The sequence below is a fragment of the Benincasa hispida genome, unplaced genomic scaffold, assembly GCF_027475165.1.
Source record: "Benincasa hispida cultivar pf3 unplaced genomic scaffold, pf3_genome.v1.1 HicScf1062, whole genome shotgun sequence".
Taxonomy (NCBI): Eukaryota; Viridiplantae; Streptophyta; class Magnoliopsida; order Cucurbitales; family Cucurbitaceae; genus Benincasa; species Benincasa hispida.
In genome coordinates, this window is record NW_028325370.1 from 6,780 (window position 1) to 25,826 (window position 19,047).

At 34.0% G+C, this 19,047-nt stretch overlaps 2 protein-coding genes across 2 annotated transcripts; both read right to left on the bottom strand.

Moving 5' to 3' along the window:
- Nucleotides 1-369: 369 nt before the first annotated feature.
- Nucleotides 370-3,062, bottom strand: LOC120074275 (U-box domain-containing protein 16). Its single transcript, XM_039027348.2, has one exon. It carries the CDS (start codon nt 2,738-2,740, stop codon nt 680-682), a length of 2,061 nt encoding a protein of 686 aa, XP_038883276.2. The 5' UTR covers nt 2,741-3,062; the 3' UTR covers nt 370-679.
- A 4,593-nt stretch (nt 3,063-7,655) lies between these two features.
- LOC150031626 (secreted RxLR effector protein 161-like) lies at nt 7,656-8,210 on the bottom strand. The gene is made up of 2 exons (XM_090308842.1): nt 7,818-8,210; nt 7,656-7,712 (listed from the first exon to the last, which is right to left on the bottom strand). Exons 1-2 carry the CDS (start codon nt 8,208-8,210, stop codon nt 7,656-7,658), a joined length of 450 nt encoding a protein of 149 aa, XP_090164968.1.
- Nucleotides 8,211-19,047: the final 10,837 nt, after the last annotated feature.

The window sequence follows — 19,047 nt, forward strand, 5'->3', positions numbered from 1 at the left end:
TTTCTCCATCTCACTGAGCCTTACTCCTAAATGTTTCTACTTATTTTGAGCCTCATTTCTATCACATAAAGTTCTACTTATTGAACATTGGCAATTAGCTACAAAGGTTGAGATGGAATATTTAGAAATAATACAACAGACCGTTTGAATTTTCTTGTAACATTCTCACCAATAACTAAACTTATTACTGTTATAACTTTAGATTTATACTCGTTATGCTTTAGGAGATACATCTCCTATTGAAGAAAAAGGAGGAAGTGTTTTGGTTTCAATTTAGCCCCTCTATTTCTCTTCGATTTTTTCTTAATATGATATTTAAATAAGATTTATCAACTCAAAAACTCAAACGGTAATCCTAGAATGGAATGCTTTACAAATGAATGGATATTTTTGTTTTCACCATTGAACTACATACACAAAAATGATAAAAATTACACAAATAAGAAATCATCTTAAGATTTTTGATGATTTGTACCTTTCTATTAATTGTTTATCAAAGATTCATCCTAGAATGTGGCAATGTGCAAACAAATTAAAACAATCTGATGAAAACTCTATTTTGGGACTTTTTCATTTTTTTTTTCCAAACAGGATAAAAATAAAGAAATAATTTTTTTGAAAAAAAACATATTAATTTACAAACAAATGTGGTAAAGAATTTAGGATGAAACCTTCTCTTCTAACTATGCACAATTGCTCCTCTTGACGAATTAACAATAGTGGTTGAATCGCCGCCGATTCTCGACGAAGTAACCGTCATGGAATCTCCTCCGCCGCCACCAATTGCATCCAAACCCGCCGCCCATCGCCGGAGTATTCTCAACAGCGACGCTGCCTTCCGCCGCCCCCTCATCGTTCCACTCCCCATCAATTCCCAAATAACTCTCTCAATCCCAGCCATCGAAGCCAACTCCGTCACCATCTCCGACCCACCTTGCCGGCACATTGTTACCAGCGCCGCGGCGGCGCTTTCTCTGGCCCTATCGGAGCCTTCTCTTAACACAACCCCCAATTTCTTAATCAGATAAAATCCCGAAGCAATCGCCACAAATCCCCCTTTCCTCACTACCACTTCCAAAATCGTCACCGCCTCCTCCGGCAGGCTGTTCATCAGGTGACTCACCGTCTCCATAACCCCACCTTCGATTAACCTCCCAACGGTCTCCCTATCGCCGGCTAATGTCAAAATGGTAACCAGAGCATCTCTCTTCGAACTAATCGGCCCGTCTTTAGCCAAATCAAGCAATCCCCTTATGACACGTGTCTTCCTCCCCAATCTCCGCCGGTAAGAATGGATACTGGAGAGGCTAAATATGGTGGCGGCGGCGTTTCCTTTCGCTTCCCAGGTAGCGCCAGACCGGAGTACCTCGATTACTCCGATCAACGCGCCGTCGGTTTCCATTATCAGCGATTTGTTCGCTTCAAAAATCGATAGGTTGAGAACCGTTGTGACGGCGTTAACTTGGAGAATCGGGTTGTCGGAGTTGAGATATCGGACGAGTAACGGCAGAGCTCCGGCTTGAGCGATATATCCACGGCTTCCGGAATCTGTTTTAGCCAGAACACGAAGCTCGTAAACGACGTCGTTCACGGAAGAGTCAACCGAAGTAGCGAGTTTGTTAACGAGAAACGTTGCCGTCATTCTCATAGCTTCTAACGCCGCTTTATTTAACGTAACGTCGTTGACTCCCTCTTTATTACTTTCCGTTACATCAAACGGAATTCTCTCTTGACGGCACCACATCGCAATCAAATTTTTCAATGCTCGGTTCGGAATTAGGTTCGTGTGGGCCAGAGTCTGACCTGTCTTCGGACACGTGTTGTGTCCAGATTCAATCCACAACATTATCGCCGCACGATCGTACGTATGTCCTGTTGCCACGACAACAGGGTCTTGCATTAAATCCAAACTAATCGGACACCTGAAATCCGCCGGTATAGCCAAATCGGAAATCGAATCTTTCCGCCGGAAACTATATTCTGCCGTCGACGCTCCATACAATACGCATTTCGCATAACGAACTAATCCGATCAAAGAAATCACATCAGATCTCGATTTCTCATCGGTTTGATTCTGAATTTCATCCTCGAGATTCTCGATTTCTTCTCTACAACTCGACGAATCGCGTATATCAATCATGGAGAAAATCTCTGATAACTCGGAATAATCCGGAACGATTTCGTCTTTGATTCGATCGATCATCTTCAATACTCTGAATCTGAGAGTTTCATCTCTTGGATCAAGGAAAACGGTGGATTCAGAGCAGTGATTTCTCAAGAGGTAAAACAATTCCTCGACGTCTTCGGTTAATCCAGCGTCTTTGACAGGGAAGATATCGAGCAGAGTCGACAAATCCAAAGTGAGTTCGTGGAAATGATTGGCGATGGATTCGTTTTGAGTGAGTAACCACATCTTGCTTCCGCTAGAACAATCTTCGATCAATGTTTTGATTCTTTGTAAAACGATGTACATTTCTTCGAGGCAGAGGGAGGCTGAGGGGAGGGAAAGGATCTGGTTTCGGCGGAGATCTTGGAGGAAGATTTCGAGTAATCTGGATTTGCGAATCATGGAATTGGAGTAACGGTTGAGGAGGAATTGGAGTGGTTTCATGGTGGAGATTTCTTGGGAGAGGGAGAGGAGAGATTCGAGGAGGATTGGGGCGGAGAGTTTGGGGGAGACGAAGGCGGCGGCGGACGGCCGGCGTTTTCGCGGTGGAAAAGAGTGGGGAGAAACCGCCATTGGAGAAGAGGATGGAACAGAATCGAGTACGAACAAACTCAGAGAAAAGGAAAATTAATCTCTTTTTTTTTTTTTTCTTTTTCTTTTTTGCTTTTGGTGATCCAAACAATGAAGAGAAATAAAAATTGGGGGTTTTAAGAGGTTTTTTTTTTTTTTTTTTAATAAAAAAATATGATAGTTGGTTTTTGACTTTAATTTGTCTTTTGAATTAAGAAAAGTCCTTCCCAAGTTGGCTGACGCGAAGGCGAATATTATAAAAAATTCAATCGTTTGTAAAGGGATTTTAATAATAAGATAAATACTTAGTTACATTTTGAATGCTATGTATCTTTGTATACTCATTTGTCACATGACAAATCTCTTACTTTTTTTTCTTTTATAATTGAAGTGGATGGATGATGATGGGTGGCTTGCACCTAAGTGTTAGATAATAATAATAATACGTGTATTCTGAGTAGTTTGGGTTACATAAATATAGGCATTGATCTACACTTATGTTTGTATAGTTCATCAAGAGCTAGCACGAGTTGTCACGTAATAAATCTTTAAAAAAATTATATATTTTTTCTCCTTTGTGATTAAAGTAGATGTATACTGATAGGTGTAGTATTATCCAGTAAATTTAAAACCCCATTTGACATGGACTTTTTAATACTCTACAAAATGGTAGAATTTTTATGCTTCGGAGATGAAACTAAGGAGAAGGATAGGGGTTGCTAGGTAATTCCAAATTCTCCCCATATGGAACCAGAGAGATTCTAGTTTTCGGGCATAAGAAACAAGAGTTGAGAGTGAAAGCACTTCCGAGGCCTGACTCGAGGCTAATCAGTTGTGTAAAGGCTAGTGGCATAGTTAGCTCAAACTCCACAAGGAAGCAAGTTTCCATATAGAGAATCAGAAGATGGGGGGTGCCCAGAGTTCCTCATCTTGGAATTGAGTCCTTGCTCATTCCCATTAGGCCTGAATGTTTGGCCTTTCTTTCTTCGCGCCCACTCACAATTCGCTGAACAGTAAGAATATAACATAATTAATTAACAAATTAATATTGGTTATTCATTACTACTAATTTTAATTAATTTATAAAATAAATATATTATTTAGACTTAATAAATTTCAACTAATACTTTTACAAATAATATTTTATATTATCTTAACTATTTAAGAGAAATTATCATTATTAATTATCAATCTAATAATTAATTTGTATTAATTTAAATATTTTAGTAATTTATTTAAATAACTTGATTATGTTTAATATAAAAATATATTTTTTTATTTTCATTAATTAATATTACAATAAATTAAATAATGTTACTTCATCAATTGGATTCTTTCATTTAATTAAGTAGTTATTTAATTTTGATTATTATATACTAAATTAGTAAATTAAACACATATATTTAACTTCCAAACATTAACTATCATGCATATTCAAATAAAGTCATTCAAATCCCATATATTTAATATCTATATCCATGAAACATCTACGATCCAAACGACCTCTAAATGTTTTTCATTTTAGTACGCATACTTTTGATAAATTGGAGTGATTAAAAGTTAATTTTGGTGGAAATTAGTTAAATAGTAATGATGAGTTTAAAAGCAATTAAATATTTTTCATAATTTATAAAAAGGAATCCTAATTAATATAGATTAATCTTTTTTTAAAAAAAAAAATCAACTATAAACCACGACTTTTAAAATTAAACGAGTCAGGGTGATTAAAATGATATTTTAATGTATAAAAATAATAGTGAAAAGGAAGGAAATGAATGGGATTAAGTTGGGATTAGATGAGAATTTTAGTTGTTTAAATTTAAAAGAATGGGTATCCAAGACGGCAATTACATAAGAGGAGAGCCGCCGATTTGGAATCAGTTACATGTGTTTTTATTTACGACGTAGGCCATATTCTTACAATTGGCGACTTATTGTTATTATTCTTTCATTATGAATTTTTCTTCATATATAATGTTGAAAGTGTCAATTTTTGTCTATAAACTAATAAAGTCGTATTAGTTTTCACTTAATGTTGCAAGTTTAAACCTAATTTGGGAAAATATTTCAATTTTCACATAAAATTTGAGAAAATATTTTGAAAAACGATAATAATATCTGAAATTTGTGAGTTTTGGAAAAAAATTTCAATAGTAACATTGTGTATTTTAAAATTTGATATCATTGAAATCAACGAGAATAATAGATGAATTGGCAAAAATTGAACAAACAGGTAAGTATTAATCCAACACCTATATTATGGTATAATTTGATAAAATTTAAATTTTAGAAACAAATAACACGACTTGACATGTTGATTTTTCCCCTTTATTAATGTTTTTTTTTCCTTTCTAATTTGTGGAATTGATTTTGATTTTTATGTAAAATTTGAAAAGTTATTAATTTTTTTTTTATCGGATAATAGATCCTTGTGTAAAATGCGAGGATGATCCATGTGGTTGACTTGGGATTTATTGGGAAATGAGTTGGTCGGTGGTCGGATAATTGATTAATCAATTTATTATTGTGTTTATTATTTTACTTTTCTCATCATTTTATTTCTAGCTTTTTAAAAATATATAAAGTGGTTGACTATTTTATTTAAAAATTTTAAAAAAGTTAAAATAGATTCTATTTTATGTTTTTTAGATTAAGTGATTCACAAACTTATTAAGTGCAAAATTAAAACTTTATTATTAATTACATTGCAAGTAATACTATACTTTCAATATTAATGTAATATACTAATTAAACTAAAAAAAATTATAACTAAACATGAAAAGTGATGGTATATATAGAGTCGATTAATTAATTTGATTTTATCTAAATAATATCTTTGTTGTATTAGGTCAAATTATCACTAATTAGTTTAACTACTATTTGTCATCAATTAAAAGATTCGATAGAATCAAAATTGAAATTTTTTTTGATGTCACATTCAAATTACCTCTTAGATGTTAATAACTAAATAAACACTACAATCTAAACTGAGGGGCAAAAAGTATAATTTAACTTATGGGAGGTAGATCACTTTAAGTGGGTATAGGAGTGCGTAAGTGAGATAAGATAGAGACATTCATCGTGGTGTCGTGGCGCATTTGGCAGGTTTGCAATCAAGTGATCTTTTGAAGGGAGATGGTTCTGTGAGGTTCTTGATTGCCTCAATTCAAAAGATCCTCACAGAGTTGTGAAGAAAAACAAGTGTGAAAGTCGGCCTGATTGACAGAAATCAGAACCCAATGGAAGGGGGTGCAAGGAGATGGTACTCGGGTTGGTTGGGTTTGTCCCTCTAACTGGTGGTTACCGTTTATGACGTGATGTTGCTTTAGGATCATAGGGATGCGCTTATTGCAGCAAGTAGAAGCGACTAAAGGATCTTTTAATGTGTCATTTTAGAGGTATAAGCGATAGCGGCTAGTCTATATGGGGGTGGATGCATCCGCACATCCGCCTTTGGTATTAGAGTCAAAGATAGTAGTGCGATTATTGACAGAGGAGAAAGAAATGTTAACCTTGGTGAAATCAATGGTGAAAAATATTATGGACATAGAAGCATAATGACAAATCCAATTGTCACATTTGACTACTTCAAGATATGTGGCAGTTGGTATATCTCATTAGATTGTGGATAGGGTTGGCAATGGTGCCGGGCCAGGATGGGGGAGGGTCCCTCGTCCCCGACTCCGTGGGAGAAATTTCCCCCATCCCCGCCCCCGTCCCCACCATGGGGCGAGGATTCCCCGTCGGGAAACGAGATCCCTTTCCCGCGGAGATTCGCATTTTTTTTTCTTTTAATTTTTTAAGATTCGGCTTGACTTTTGGGCTTAAATTTAGAATTTATATATTCAATATTGGGCTCACAACACTATAAGTCTATAGTATACATTATAAACATACATATAAATAAGTTATTTTATATATTATAAAATATTAAAATTATAAATATATAAAATCGGGGTTGGAAATTAATCGGAGTTGGGGCAGGGATACCATCCCTATCCCCGGACGGGGTCCCGAAAAATTTTTCCGGTCTGACCCCATCCCTGGTCAAATCGGGGATTCCCTAGGGGCAAGACGGGTCTCATGAAGAATTTTGCCAACTTGTAGATGAGGTCGAATCTCATTATCAATGAAATGATTTTCTTATTAATTGTCTTTTAATCGAGGCATGTTGGAGGTTTGTTTTTCTAAGAAAATCTAGATATTTTCCAATCACCCTATAAACATAAGTTAACTTTATTAACTTTGAATAAGAAATTTTTTAAAAAAAAATTGTGATAAATAGTGTCTAAGGACGGATGCATTTGGAAGGGTGTGAAAGTTGGAATTAATTTGACTTTTATCCATTCGGAAAAAAAAATGGAGCAAAAAAATGGATAATGTTATTTTAAAATAAGTTTTAAATAGGTAATTCAAATACAATGGGCTGTTCGGAAAATTTCCACTTTAATTTAGAAAGGACTGCAGATTGATAGTTGGAGGATTGTCGGCCGTCGCCCATATGTTTAAATCATTAATTAAATTATATATATATAAACACATATTTAAATCAGCCGCTTTTTTCCCCCTCTTTTAGGACATTTTCCACCCAAGTGGATTTTGTAAAATCTAACTTGTTACTTCTTTTTTTCTTTATAAAAATAATAATGTTGAAGAATTCTATTGGGGAGATTGGAAAACCTAATGTAAAATATAAATTCAGCCTTATAATTTTAAGAATTAGAATACGGTAACGAATCATATAAATAATCTTTTACAACTAGATAGAAGTCACAACATTCAGATAGCATGATAGTTTGATATTTATATGTCGGAAAAGTTACTTTTTATATTTAGATAATTATTTGAGTTAAATGGCTGATTGGATAAAATATAGTTCGAATATAAAGTAGATCCATGTGGATCTTGGACTAATAAATCACAGGCCAGTGACAAAACTTCTACGCCAACCACTATCCACAGGCCAGTGACAAAACTTCGCAACCATATTCCATGATTTGATACCTCATAACATGCTATAAACTCTGCAGCCATGGTAGAAGAAGCCATAAGTATTTATTTTAACACTTTTCCAAGATACAGCTCCTCCAGCTAACATGAAGATATAGCTTGAAGTGAATCGCAAAGTGTATTGGCATTCGACATAATTAGAATCAGAATACCCAATGAACTTAAAAATTTCTGATCTCTGATAAGTGAGCATATGATCTTTTCTTCTCTGTAAATAACTCATAACCTGTTTGGCTGCTTTCCAATGATCCATCCCTGGGTTGATCAAATATCTGCCTAACACTCTAACTATGAATGCAATATCTGGACGTGTACATACTTGAGCGTACATTAGACTTCCAACAGCCGATGCATAGGGAACCTTCTGCATCTCATTAGTCTCGAGTATAGTCTTGGGGCATTGACCTAAATGAAATTTATCACCTATAGCGACCAGGGTATCACCTGGTGCACAATCTTTCATATCAAATCTACTCAAAATCTTTTCAATGTAATTCTTTTGTGACAATGTAGTTCAATATATTTCAATTCTTAATACAAAAGAAGCATCACCAAGATCTTTCATCTCAAAATTCTTTTTGAGAAACCTCTTAGTGTCATGCAATAAACCTACATCATTACTTGCTATGAGTATGTTATCGACATATTGAAGAGATTGAATCCTGCAGTGAAAGCGTTGTGAACGCCTTGCATACATCAATTCGATTTTTACATAAAAAAATTCAGTATAATAAAACAAAATATAAACATGTAATATAACATGCTTTAAGGAAAAAGTTTAGAACTATTCTTACCTTAGATTCCCAAGCTTCATGAACAATCCTCTTTAAGTTCTAACGAACGACTCCTCCAACGATCTTGATCACGAATGATTTCTTGAACAATATCGAACACTGAGGGATAGGTGGTATCCAACTATTGGGAGGGGGAGAGGAGAAAATGGTTTTGGAGAGTAGAGAGGATTCTCTTTGTGGCGTAGGAAAAATTTTGTACAATAACACTTGTTTATTGTGTATTATCAGTTTCAATGTATCTCAAAGGGGTCACAAAGAGGTCTTTATATAGAGAAGAGTCAAGTTTTTTTCCTAATCCTTTTCCTATTTCCCTTTTCCACAATTAATTAATTAAATAACACATATTTAATTAATTATATAATATTTAATTAATTAATTAACACAATTAAATAACACTTATTTAATTTAATTTGCACATTAATTAAATAACTATTTATACATTAAATCTAATTTAATGTATATATATTTAGTTATCATAAACATCATATATATATATATATATATATATATATATATATATGCAATACCTCTCTATTAATTAATTCTTTGTGAATCTAATTTACTTGAGTTAATTAATTGAATCTTATTCAAATATTCATTTCCAATTTAATTTGAATTATAGATCATAACCATAATCAATTATATATTAATCACATTAGTATATGGTTTCCTCAAATTAATTCGAACAATTAAAATCATCCCTTTTAAATATCCTCTAGTGAGCAAACAAAGGAACCTGGTGGACCTGTAGATCAGATGCTCCAATGATATGAGATTAATTGACTAAACTCATTAACCAAGTTAATCAATATTCGTTAACTGTGGGTACACTGCACTAAAGACCCATAATTGCATTCTTCTTACTACGATATATTTCTATGTCCACGGATATAGACCAATAACAACAAGTTAGTCCATCGAGGGTTCATAACTCTAACTGGATAAAATTATCATTTTACTCTTGGGTTACCTCTAACTCCTTAAGTACCAGTGCTCCTCTAATGAACAACCTGGTTATGGTCCAACCAATAAACAGAAACTTTCTCGGGCTAATGAAAAGGTAAGACCTTTTTGTTCAAGTCTCGGAGACACCATTTAAGGGACACTCAATCTACTTACCCTTAAGGCAGAAAAGAGTGAATTCCATCTTGTATTATTATGTTCCTAACTCCCTACTTGGTCTTATCCCCAAAATGGTAGACATATTGGGTCGACGAACTGACCACCCTCACCTATATAAATCAAAGGACAATCCTTCGTGAACAGGAGTTCATAATATACTTAGGATTAAGACTAAGTTGCTTAGGTCATCCTATTGAAATAAGAACCTAACTAATTAACAATGTTACATCTAGTGGTTACTATTTCGCAGTCCAATCTTATGCAAACTCATTGCATAGGATACCTTCTCGCATGTCAACTATAAGAACGCGTTGGATCATTGCATTTGTATAAAATATAAAGTAGATTGTATCCATAGTGTTACCAAGATAAGGTACTAGCCTTATCCGTACACTATAGACCCTTCAGGTTGTATCTTGAATATTGGTACTTGTATGTCTCCACATATAGTTCAAGACTCATAAGGCAGCCTTGAATGTTAGTTTATTGGATTTAGGGTTATTGAGACAAAATAGACAAACAACACAAACAATAACATTTATTGAATTAACATATATAACTCTTTATTGATGACGGTTAATTAATAACATTTACTATCTATGAGTTTTAGAGCATAAAACCCAACACATATAACACCAGAAAGATAGATTTACTCCCACTGAATTTGTGATATACATAATCTTCTACTATTTTCACCTCAAAACCAAAGAAGGTAATTACTTCATGGAATTTTTTATACCATTAGTGAGAGGCTTGCTTGAGACCATAGATGGATTTCTTCAATTTGCACACTATAGGCTTTGCATTACCAGACACAAAGTTTTCTTGTTGCACCATATAAATCATCTCGTCAATGTTCCCATTGAGAAACACAGAATTTACATTCATCTGGTGTAGCTCTAAATCAAAGTGAGCTACCAGTGTCATGATTACTCTAAAAGAGTCTTTTGAGGAAACCGAGAGAAAGTCTCTTTGTAATCAATACCTTCTTTTTGAGTAAAACCCTCTGCAATGAGATGAACCTTATATCTTTCGATATTGCCGTGCCAATCCCTTTTGGTTTTAAATATCCATTTACAACCTATGGGTTTCACTCTTGATGGAAATTCGACAAGTTCCCAAACGTCATTATCTTTTATGGATTTTAATTCCTCTTTCATAGCATTTATCCACTTTTGAAAGTTAGAACTTTGTAGAGCTTATTGGAAGTTGATTGGATTATCTTCCACTATGCTCATATCATCCTGATGTTCTTGAAGAAATATAATATAATCATCTGGAATTGCACTTCTTCTTTCTCTAGTAGAACTCCTTAGTGACACTTCTTGAAGTTGTTAAGTTTGAACTTCAGGTTCAACAACGGGAACTTCAATATTGTCTTATTCTATAATTGGTTCAATAGTAAAGTCAAGAATTGGAGTCTGATTATCATTTATAACCACATTAGGAAAAGAAACTAATTCCTTTTCAAAGATAGCTTTCCTTTAAAGGAACTCTGATTCAAGAGTACCTATGAGCGGAAGTAGATCTTTCTAATTCATTGTGACAGAATTACCGCATATACATTCAAACATACTTTCATAATACTAAAGGGATCAAGAAATCATACCAGATGAAGATTTCTTCTTCATAGCAAGTCTGAAGCCCAACCATCTACCTCGAACAGTCACCACTCAGACAGAAGGAAACGAAGAAGACAACACCTCTTAGAGACCTCAGTATTTTTGGAGTGAGAATCCAAAGTGTGGGCTTTGTTCGGATTTGGTAGAGGAAAAGAGGAAGAACGACAGTACACAATAATCAGGCAAGTGGGAGATGCGGTCGTCTATTGTATATACAATATGCTTGATCGTTTAGGTAAAGTTTACGATCGTATAGTAAAAGTAAGTGATGTCTAAACGATCGTATATGAAAAGGTAAACGATAATCTATACGACCGTGTAGGAAAAGAGTGAGCGATCGTCCAAAACGATCGCGTAGGAAAAACTAAGCGATCGTCTATACGATCGTTTAGTAAATACCGAGAGCTCAAAAATCGCTTAGGAAAAAGGTAAACGATGTTTAGATAATAGCGCGCGACGGTGTAATCGATATGCGATCACTTAGCAATATCTTATATGTAAGAGATCGTGCAGTTCTATCATATAGGCACTGATTTTCTAAACGATGACACTATCTTCTTCATAATATTCGCGCATACCGAGATCAATATACTGTCTGCTATTTATAATGCACTCATCCGTTATTTTAAACGAAGAGGCGTCTTCCCATTTCCTTTATAACCGTCCAATTAATGTGATCTTATCACATTCATAACTTATAAATTAATATCAAATATTAATTATATATTTTTCTCCTCTATTAGATATAAATCATATTTATATCAAATTTCCTCCAAATTAATGTATCTCATACATAAAGTTAATTATATCATATTTAATTAACTCGTTCAATTATATCATATATAATCGAACTCCCTTTTGTCAATTTGAACATTTCAAATTGACCCAAAAACTAACTCTTAACTTGTATCCAAGCTACCAAGGGGACCTTATGGACTTATGGCTCGAAGCTCTAATGGTACGTGAATAGCTGACTAAACTCTTTAGTCACGATATCCACCATCTGTTAACTGCTAGGCATTCCACTAAAGACCGAACTCTTCTTGCCATAAATATATTTCTATGTCAATTGGATATAACTAATCATCAATACGATGACCTTCCACAGATTCTCGTAATTACAACAGGCTAATTTACCGTTTTGCCCTATAATTACATCTTCTCCTTAAGTACCACTGATTCCTCTAATGAACAATACAACATAGTCCTACTATGTGTGAACACCTCTCGGGCCATGAGAAGGTGCGTGGCGCCACATCGTTCAAGCCCTGGAATCAACCCTTAAAGGAGCTATCTATCTACTTACTCCTGCCTCGGGGAAGGTGTGAATTCCATCTTGTGTAGTTGAGTTCCTAGCTCCCAAATCAGACGAATCTCCAAAAGGTAGGTTTGAGTCGGCGTTCTAGTCACTCGCACCCATGCAAATCAAAGGACCGCCCTCAATGACAAGAGCTCTCAACTTACTCAGGATTAAGGTCATGTTACCTATGGTCATCCTAGTGAAGTGAAGTCTTAGTTATGACAGTGCTATATAACGAGACGTTAATACTTCGTGGTCAAGTCTTATATAAACTCTTTGTATAGGGCGCCCTCGCTTGCATGTCCCATACACGAATGATCAGGATCAGATCATCTGTGACAAGTCATAACACTTGTGACCATTCCACAAAGCGGGCCATATCCATAGCGTTACCAGGATAAGGTTTCCCTCCTATATTCATATACTACAGACCATTTTGGTTATCACTCAAGACGTGATCCACTTGTATGTCACCACATACATGCTTGAGTCACATACAGATAACCAGGGATTTTATATTTATTGGTTTGTGGTAAAATCTAAATGTGTAAAGTCAAGTAGTGAAGTAAATATCATTTTTATTATACATCACAAGTGTTCATACAAAGTTGTTTTCAAACTACTGGACATGAGACTTTAGGGCACAAACCCCAACATCCTTATGTTATCTTCCTTCCCCCATACCCCCTCCCCTAAAACTCAACATCTTTAAGGAATCTAGCATTTTCCATCTCAAACAATGATCTAAAAGTGAGATCATAAAACTTGAAATCCTGAGAGCACTCAGAATACCCAACAAAATAGTAGCTAATAGTTTTTTAGTGCAATTTTCTTTGTTAGGCTTGTAAGACCTAGCCTCAGCTAGACAACCCCAAATGTGAAGATGCTTAATACTAGGCTTCTTTCCTGTCCATAACTCATAAGGGGTTTTAGCTACCATTTTACTAGGTACCCTATTAAGGATATATGCTGTAGTCTTTAGTGCCTCAGTCCAAAGGGATTTTGATAAAGAAGAATGACTAATTATACTTCTTACCATGTCCTTAAGTGTTCTATTTCGCCTTTCCGCTACACCATTCATGTTGGGTTTGTCCAGCATAGTGTATTACGGGAAGATTCCACATTCCTCTAGGTATTTGCCAAAGGGCCCTGGACATTGCTCATCTGATCCATCATATTTACTGTAGTATTCACCACCGCGATCAGATTTGACAACCTTAATTTTCTTTCCAAGTTGAAGTTCAACTTCAGCTTTGAAAGACTTGAAAACGTCCAAAGGTCAAGACTTCTCATGAATTAAATATAGGTACTCATATCTGTTAGAGTTAAACAACATGCAGCGGAAGTATCAAGGATCCATAAGCATTCTAATTGACTAATTTTGACAAAACTAAAGCATGTTGTTCATAAAAATGGATTTTTAAAACATGCCTTTGAATAACTCTTCAAGAAAATGTTTGTACAGCTGCTGTCTTCACTTGATACCAAGTGAACCACCTCAAAGCCTTCCCTACTATATTCTTGGAGCTTTAGGCAGAGTTATGGGACTCAAGAACAACTTGTAGATGTGAAGAAATAAGGGAAGCTCACAGCAGCAAGTTGAAGAAGACAGCTTCTTGTTCACCGCGATTTTTCTCTCAAAAATCTATATTCATCTCTTTCTCCAACAACTCCAATCTTCTTTATATATATCAAGATGAACATGCAAAGAGATGGAGTGCATGGCTTGCAACTCATGCTTGGAGAATCAAGGTAGAAAAGTTCATGCTTTGTGTGTGAGCATAAAAAATGATGATAATGGAAAATACTCTTTTTCCATTATGTGCCATGCAAAAACGATTTTTCCATTTCATTTTTAAAATACAAAATGACTTTTAAATCATTTTAATTTAAAATTTTATTTTCTTAAATTAATTTCATAAATCAATTTAAAAAATTAATTAATTTAATATCAAATATTAAATTAATTTTTGCACAATAATCATCTTTATATATTTAAATCATATTTAAATATTTATTCTCTTGTTCTGTTTAACGTTTCAAATTAATTTCTCAAGCTACCCTAAAGCGTACTCATTTACGAGCTAGTAGGGGGACCTCGCAGACCTACAGATCATGGGCTCCAACGATCCGAGATTAATCGGCTAAATTCATTAGACCAATCTAACCCCCATTCGTTAACTAATGGGTGATTACACTAAAATCCATAGATATATTATGTCCACTCGATATAACCATGATTAGTAAGTTAACCCTTCACAAGTTGCTTGTAATAACGGCTGGATCGAATCTATGTTTTACCCCCGAAATTACTTCTTGTTCTTTAAGTTCCACTGATCCCCTAATGAACAATTGATTTGTGATCCAATCAACAAATCGAATCCCTTTCAGGCCAATGAGAGGGTGAGGCCTCTTGTTCAAGACCCAGAATCAACACTTAGGGAACAACCTCTCTACTAACCTTAATTGGTTAGGAGTGAATTTCCTCTTACTTCCTATGTTCCCAACTATTCATCCGGTCTTATCCCCAAAATGGTAAGCTTATTGAGCAAAGGCAATTGGTCTACTCTCACAGTTTGCAGATCAAAGGATAATCCCGAACAAACAGGAGTTCATAGTTAGCTCAGGATTAAAGTAAAGTTACCTAGGTTATTGCTTCGAAATTGTCAGTCTTAAACAGTAAACAGCGTTATAAAGTAAGAGTGACAAGTTTCATGGTCCGATCTTGCACAAAACTCATTTGCATAGGACACCCCCACTCCTCATGTCTCAACATGCACGAATTAGGATTACTTCGTATGTAGCACTTTACAACTCTTTGTAACAATTGCAGAGTAGGCCATATCCAATAGTGTTACCAGAATAAGGTACCCAATCTTATTCATATGCTATATATTATTTTCACTATACTCGAACCTGATCCACTTGTATGTCTCCACATAAAGTTCAAGTACTCATATAATAGTCAAGGGACTTAGGTTTATTGAATTTCTAAAAAAAACAATATATTCAACAACAACTTTATTGAATTCTCAGAATAAGTTCTAATGTTTACAAACCACGAGTTTTAGGACATAAAACCCAACAATATCTTGAATAGTCCTCTATAAACTTAATAAAATATTGTCGTCCATTCCAAGAAGTCATAGAGAATGGACCACAAATGTCTATATGTATTAGTTTTAAGACATCTGAGCATTTATTGTCACCTAATTTTCTTATGTTTATCTATTTTCTCCTACTACATTCCACAAAAATGTCAAAGTTGCTTAAATCAAGGGAATCAAGAATTCCACCTGACACAAGTCTCTGAATTCTCTATTCAAAGTTGTGACCTAAACGCTTGTGCCATAACATAGCGGAGTTCTCATTTAATTTACACTTTGTACCACATGAATTAGATAGCATGATATTGTTAAATGAAGCAAAAGAATCAAGCATATATAGATTATCAATTAAAGAACCGGTACTAATAAACTTGGAATCTTGAAAGAGACTAAATTTATTATTTTCAAAAGAACAAGAAAAACCAAAATTGTCCAAACTGGAAATAGAAACTAAATTCCGTTTAAATGACGGTATAACAAAAGTCTCATTCAAATTCAAATAACAATAAGTTTTTAAACGTTATCTAAAATTCCCAATAACTGCTTTGTCATCGCCCATATAGATAAATCTTTCAACATCACTTGACGGTCGACTCTACAGGCAACCCAACATAGATATACTTATGTGAGTAGTAGCACAATAATCTATCCACCAAGTATCTGTAGGTACAGAAGCTAAATTAACTTCAGAAAAAAACCTAAGTAATAAGTTTACCCTTCTTTACACACCACTTGGCGTACTTGGGACAATCTTTTTTGACGCGACCTTCTTTTCTGCATAAGAAAAAAAAAACAAGGATTTTCAGTAGCTTGTTTCTTGTTTTTATTCTGCAGAAATGTCCCTTTTGCAGCATCCACAGATTTCCTTTTCTTCTTATCATGAGAGCCAATTGTCAAATGAGCACTTTCTGTCCTTTCTCTCCTAATTCTATCTTCTTTTTGCACACATTGTGAGATAAAATCATTAATACTCCATTTACTCTTCTGAGTATTATAGATAATCTTAAACTGAGTGAATTGTGCAGGAAGAGAGATAAGTACAAGATGTACAAGTAAATTTTCATTCATCTCGATATCAAGTGACTTTAATTTACCTACGTGATTGAACATTTCCATGATGTACTCCCTTATGTTCCCATTGCTCTTATACCTCATGGAAGTTAAAAAAGTCAAAAGATTACTTGCTTCCCCTTTTTCATTTTTAGCAAACTATTTCTCAATTTGAGCTAGGAACTTATTGACATTTTCACTTCCGTGATAGAACCCTGAAAAGACTCCAAAATGGAGTGCCTAATGATCATTAGACACATACGATTTGACCGTTCCCACTTCTCTATATTAGTTGTATTCGGCTGTTTCTTAGTAGAAGTAGGTTTATCAGTCCTTAATGCAAGGTCCAAATCCATATACCTGAGAAGTATCTCTAGGCTTTCCTTCCAAATCTTGAAGTTCGATCCATTCAACTTAACATATACTCACAACTAAAATATAACAAAATAATTTCATATATGTGGCAAGTCCCTTTAACAAGATACCTAGCATAACATTGATGTCCAGCCTTTGGACAAAAACACCCACTGTACATGGTACTTTCAATGCAGTAATCAAAATACTGACAATAAACTCTGTCAAAAAATAGACTTTCTTTGGACCACCTATTTTTCACATAAGCAATCCTTATAATTGTCACATACTCATTGTCACATGCATACCTACAATTTGGCCAAATAATTATCTTCCTTTGGGCTGATAATTATCTGCATAAATCCATGAATATGCACATCTTATATTTTAGAATTAAACTAATCTAGATATTGGTAATATATTATTTTGACCAATCTAATCTAAAAATATAAGACATAACAATATAATAATATTATTGAAAAAAAAATGTGAAAATAACACAAATAATCTTTACCAAAAAATACCCAATCGTTACATACACATAATACATTTAAAGCAACATAGTGAATATCACCAAATTTCATCAATCACATTTAAATTTAAACCACAACATCATTAATTAATCTTGAATCCACAACATGATCAATCAAATTTAAACTTAAATTTACAATGTGATTAATCAATTTTAAAACTAACTTCATAATTTGATTGATTTAATTCCTAATTTATCAACTAATTCTTAATTAAATAGGAATTAATGATAGGATTGATTGATTCTTGACGAATGCAAGATTTTCAATCAAACCTAACGGAAGTTATCAACTAAACAATCCCTTAATCCACCACTCACATCTTATGATTTTTCATTCGAACTGGAATTTAGTTCAATATGATTCAATTTTCATGGGCATATTAGAATAATTAGTGACAAAATTGCCAAGAAACACCGGTAAGAACACAGAGGTAACAACACAAATTGTTAAAAGATTTTTTTTTTTTCAAATGGTGTTCCATATATGTGGATAATGCAGAAACACATGCTACATATATGTGGATATAGCCATATTGGTTTTCCAAACCCTTAATGGGTAATGTAAATACATAATGCCAGCAGCACAGTACTCGACATTTGACCAGTATCCAGAAAACCATAATTTCATCAAATTAAAATTAATATTCCCTTACAAAAAAACTATCAAATGGGTTTTCCACCCCTATATTACCGTCCGCAAGCCACTGAATGTGTTTTTCACAAAATAAATAGGAACATATATATATTTCTTTTAATTGAAAACCCATGAAGCCAAACCAAAATTGAATCACAAAATCATTGAAAAGCCAATATAAACCAACAATTTAACATGAAATTTATGCTCTTATACCACTTATTAGCATAATTACTTTATATCTATATTAAATAGATAAACCTAGGATCATTCATGCCAAATTGTTTTAATATGTTGGAGACGATAGTCCTAAGGTCTCTTTATATAGTAGTTCAATTATAGTTCCCATTTAACCGTAATTAACTAAGAATTGCTTCTACCCATTAAGCCTTACTCAATTAGGAATCTAGGGCCTTAATTAATTATATCATATAATATGATCCAACCTAATAAAATAAACCAATATAATAAATTATTAGTCCACATACATAACTCATATTTTAACTAAACGTATTATTATTTAAATATGTCTTTATGCTTTTTATAATTTTGGATAATTATACAAAATTGACAATTAGAAAATGCAGTGTGGCAACACCCTAACGTTTTGAGTTGGTTTTCATAAGCTTTTTTAGAATTATTTCACTTCACCAATTTAATAATTAAATTAAATTTTAATATCAATATAAATCTAGTTTATGTGATGGCAAAATGAGCATAAATCAACTGATATATTAATGTGTTAGCGACCAAAAAACCTTACATGATTCTAATACCTACACTTT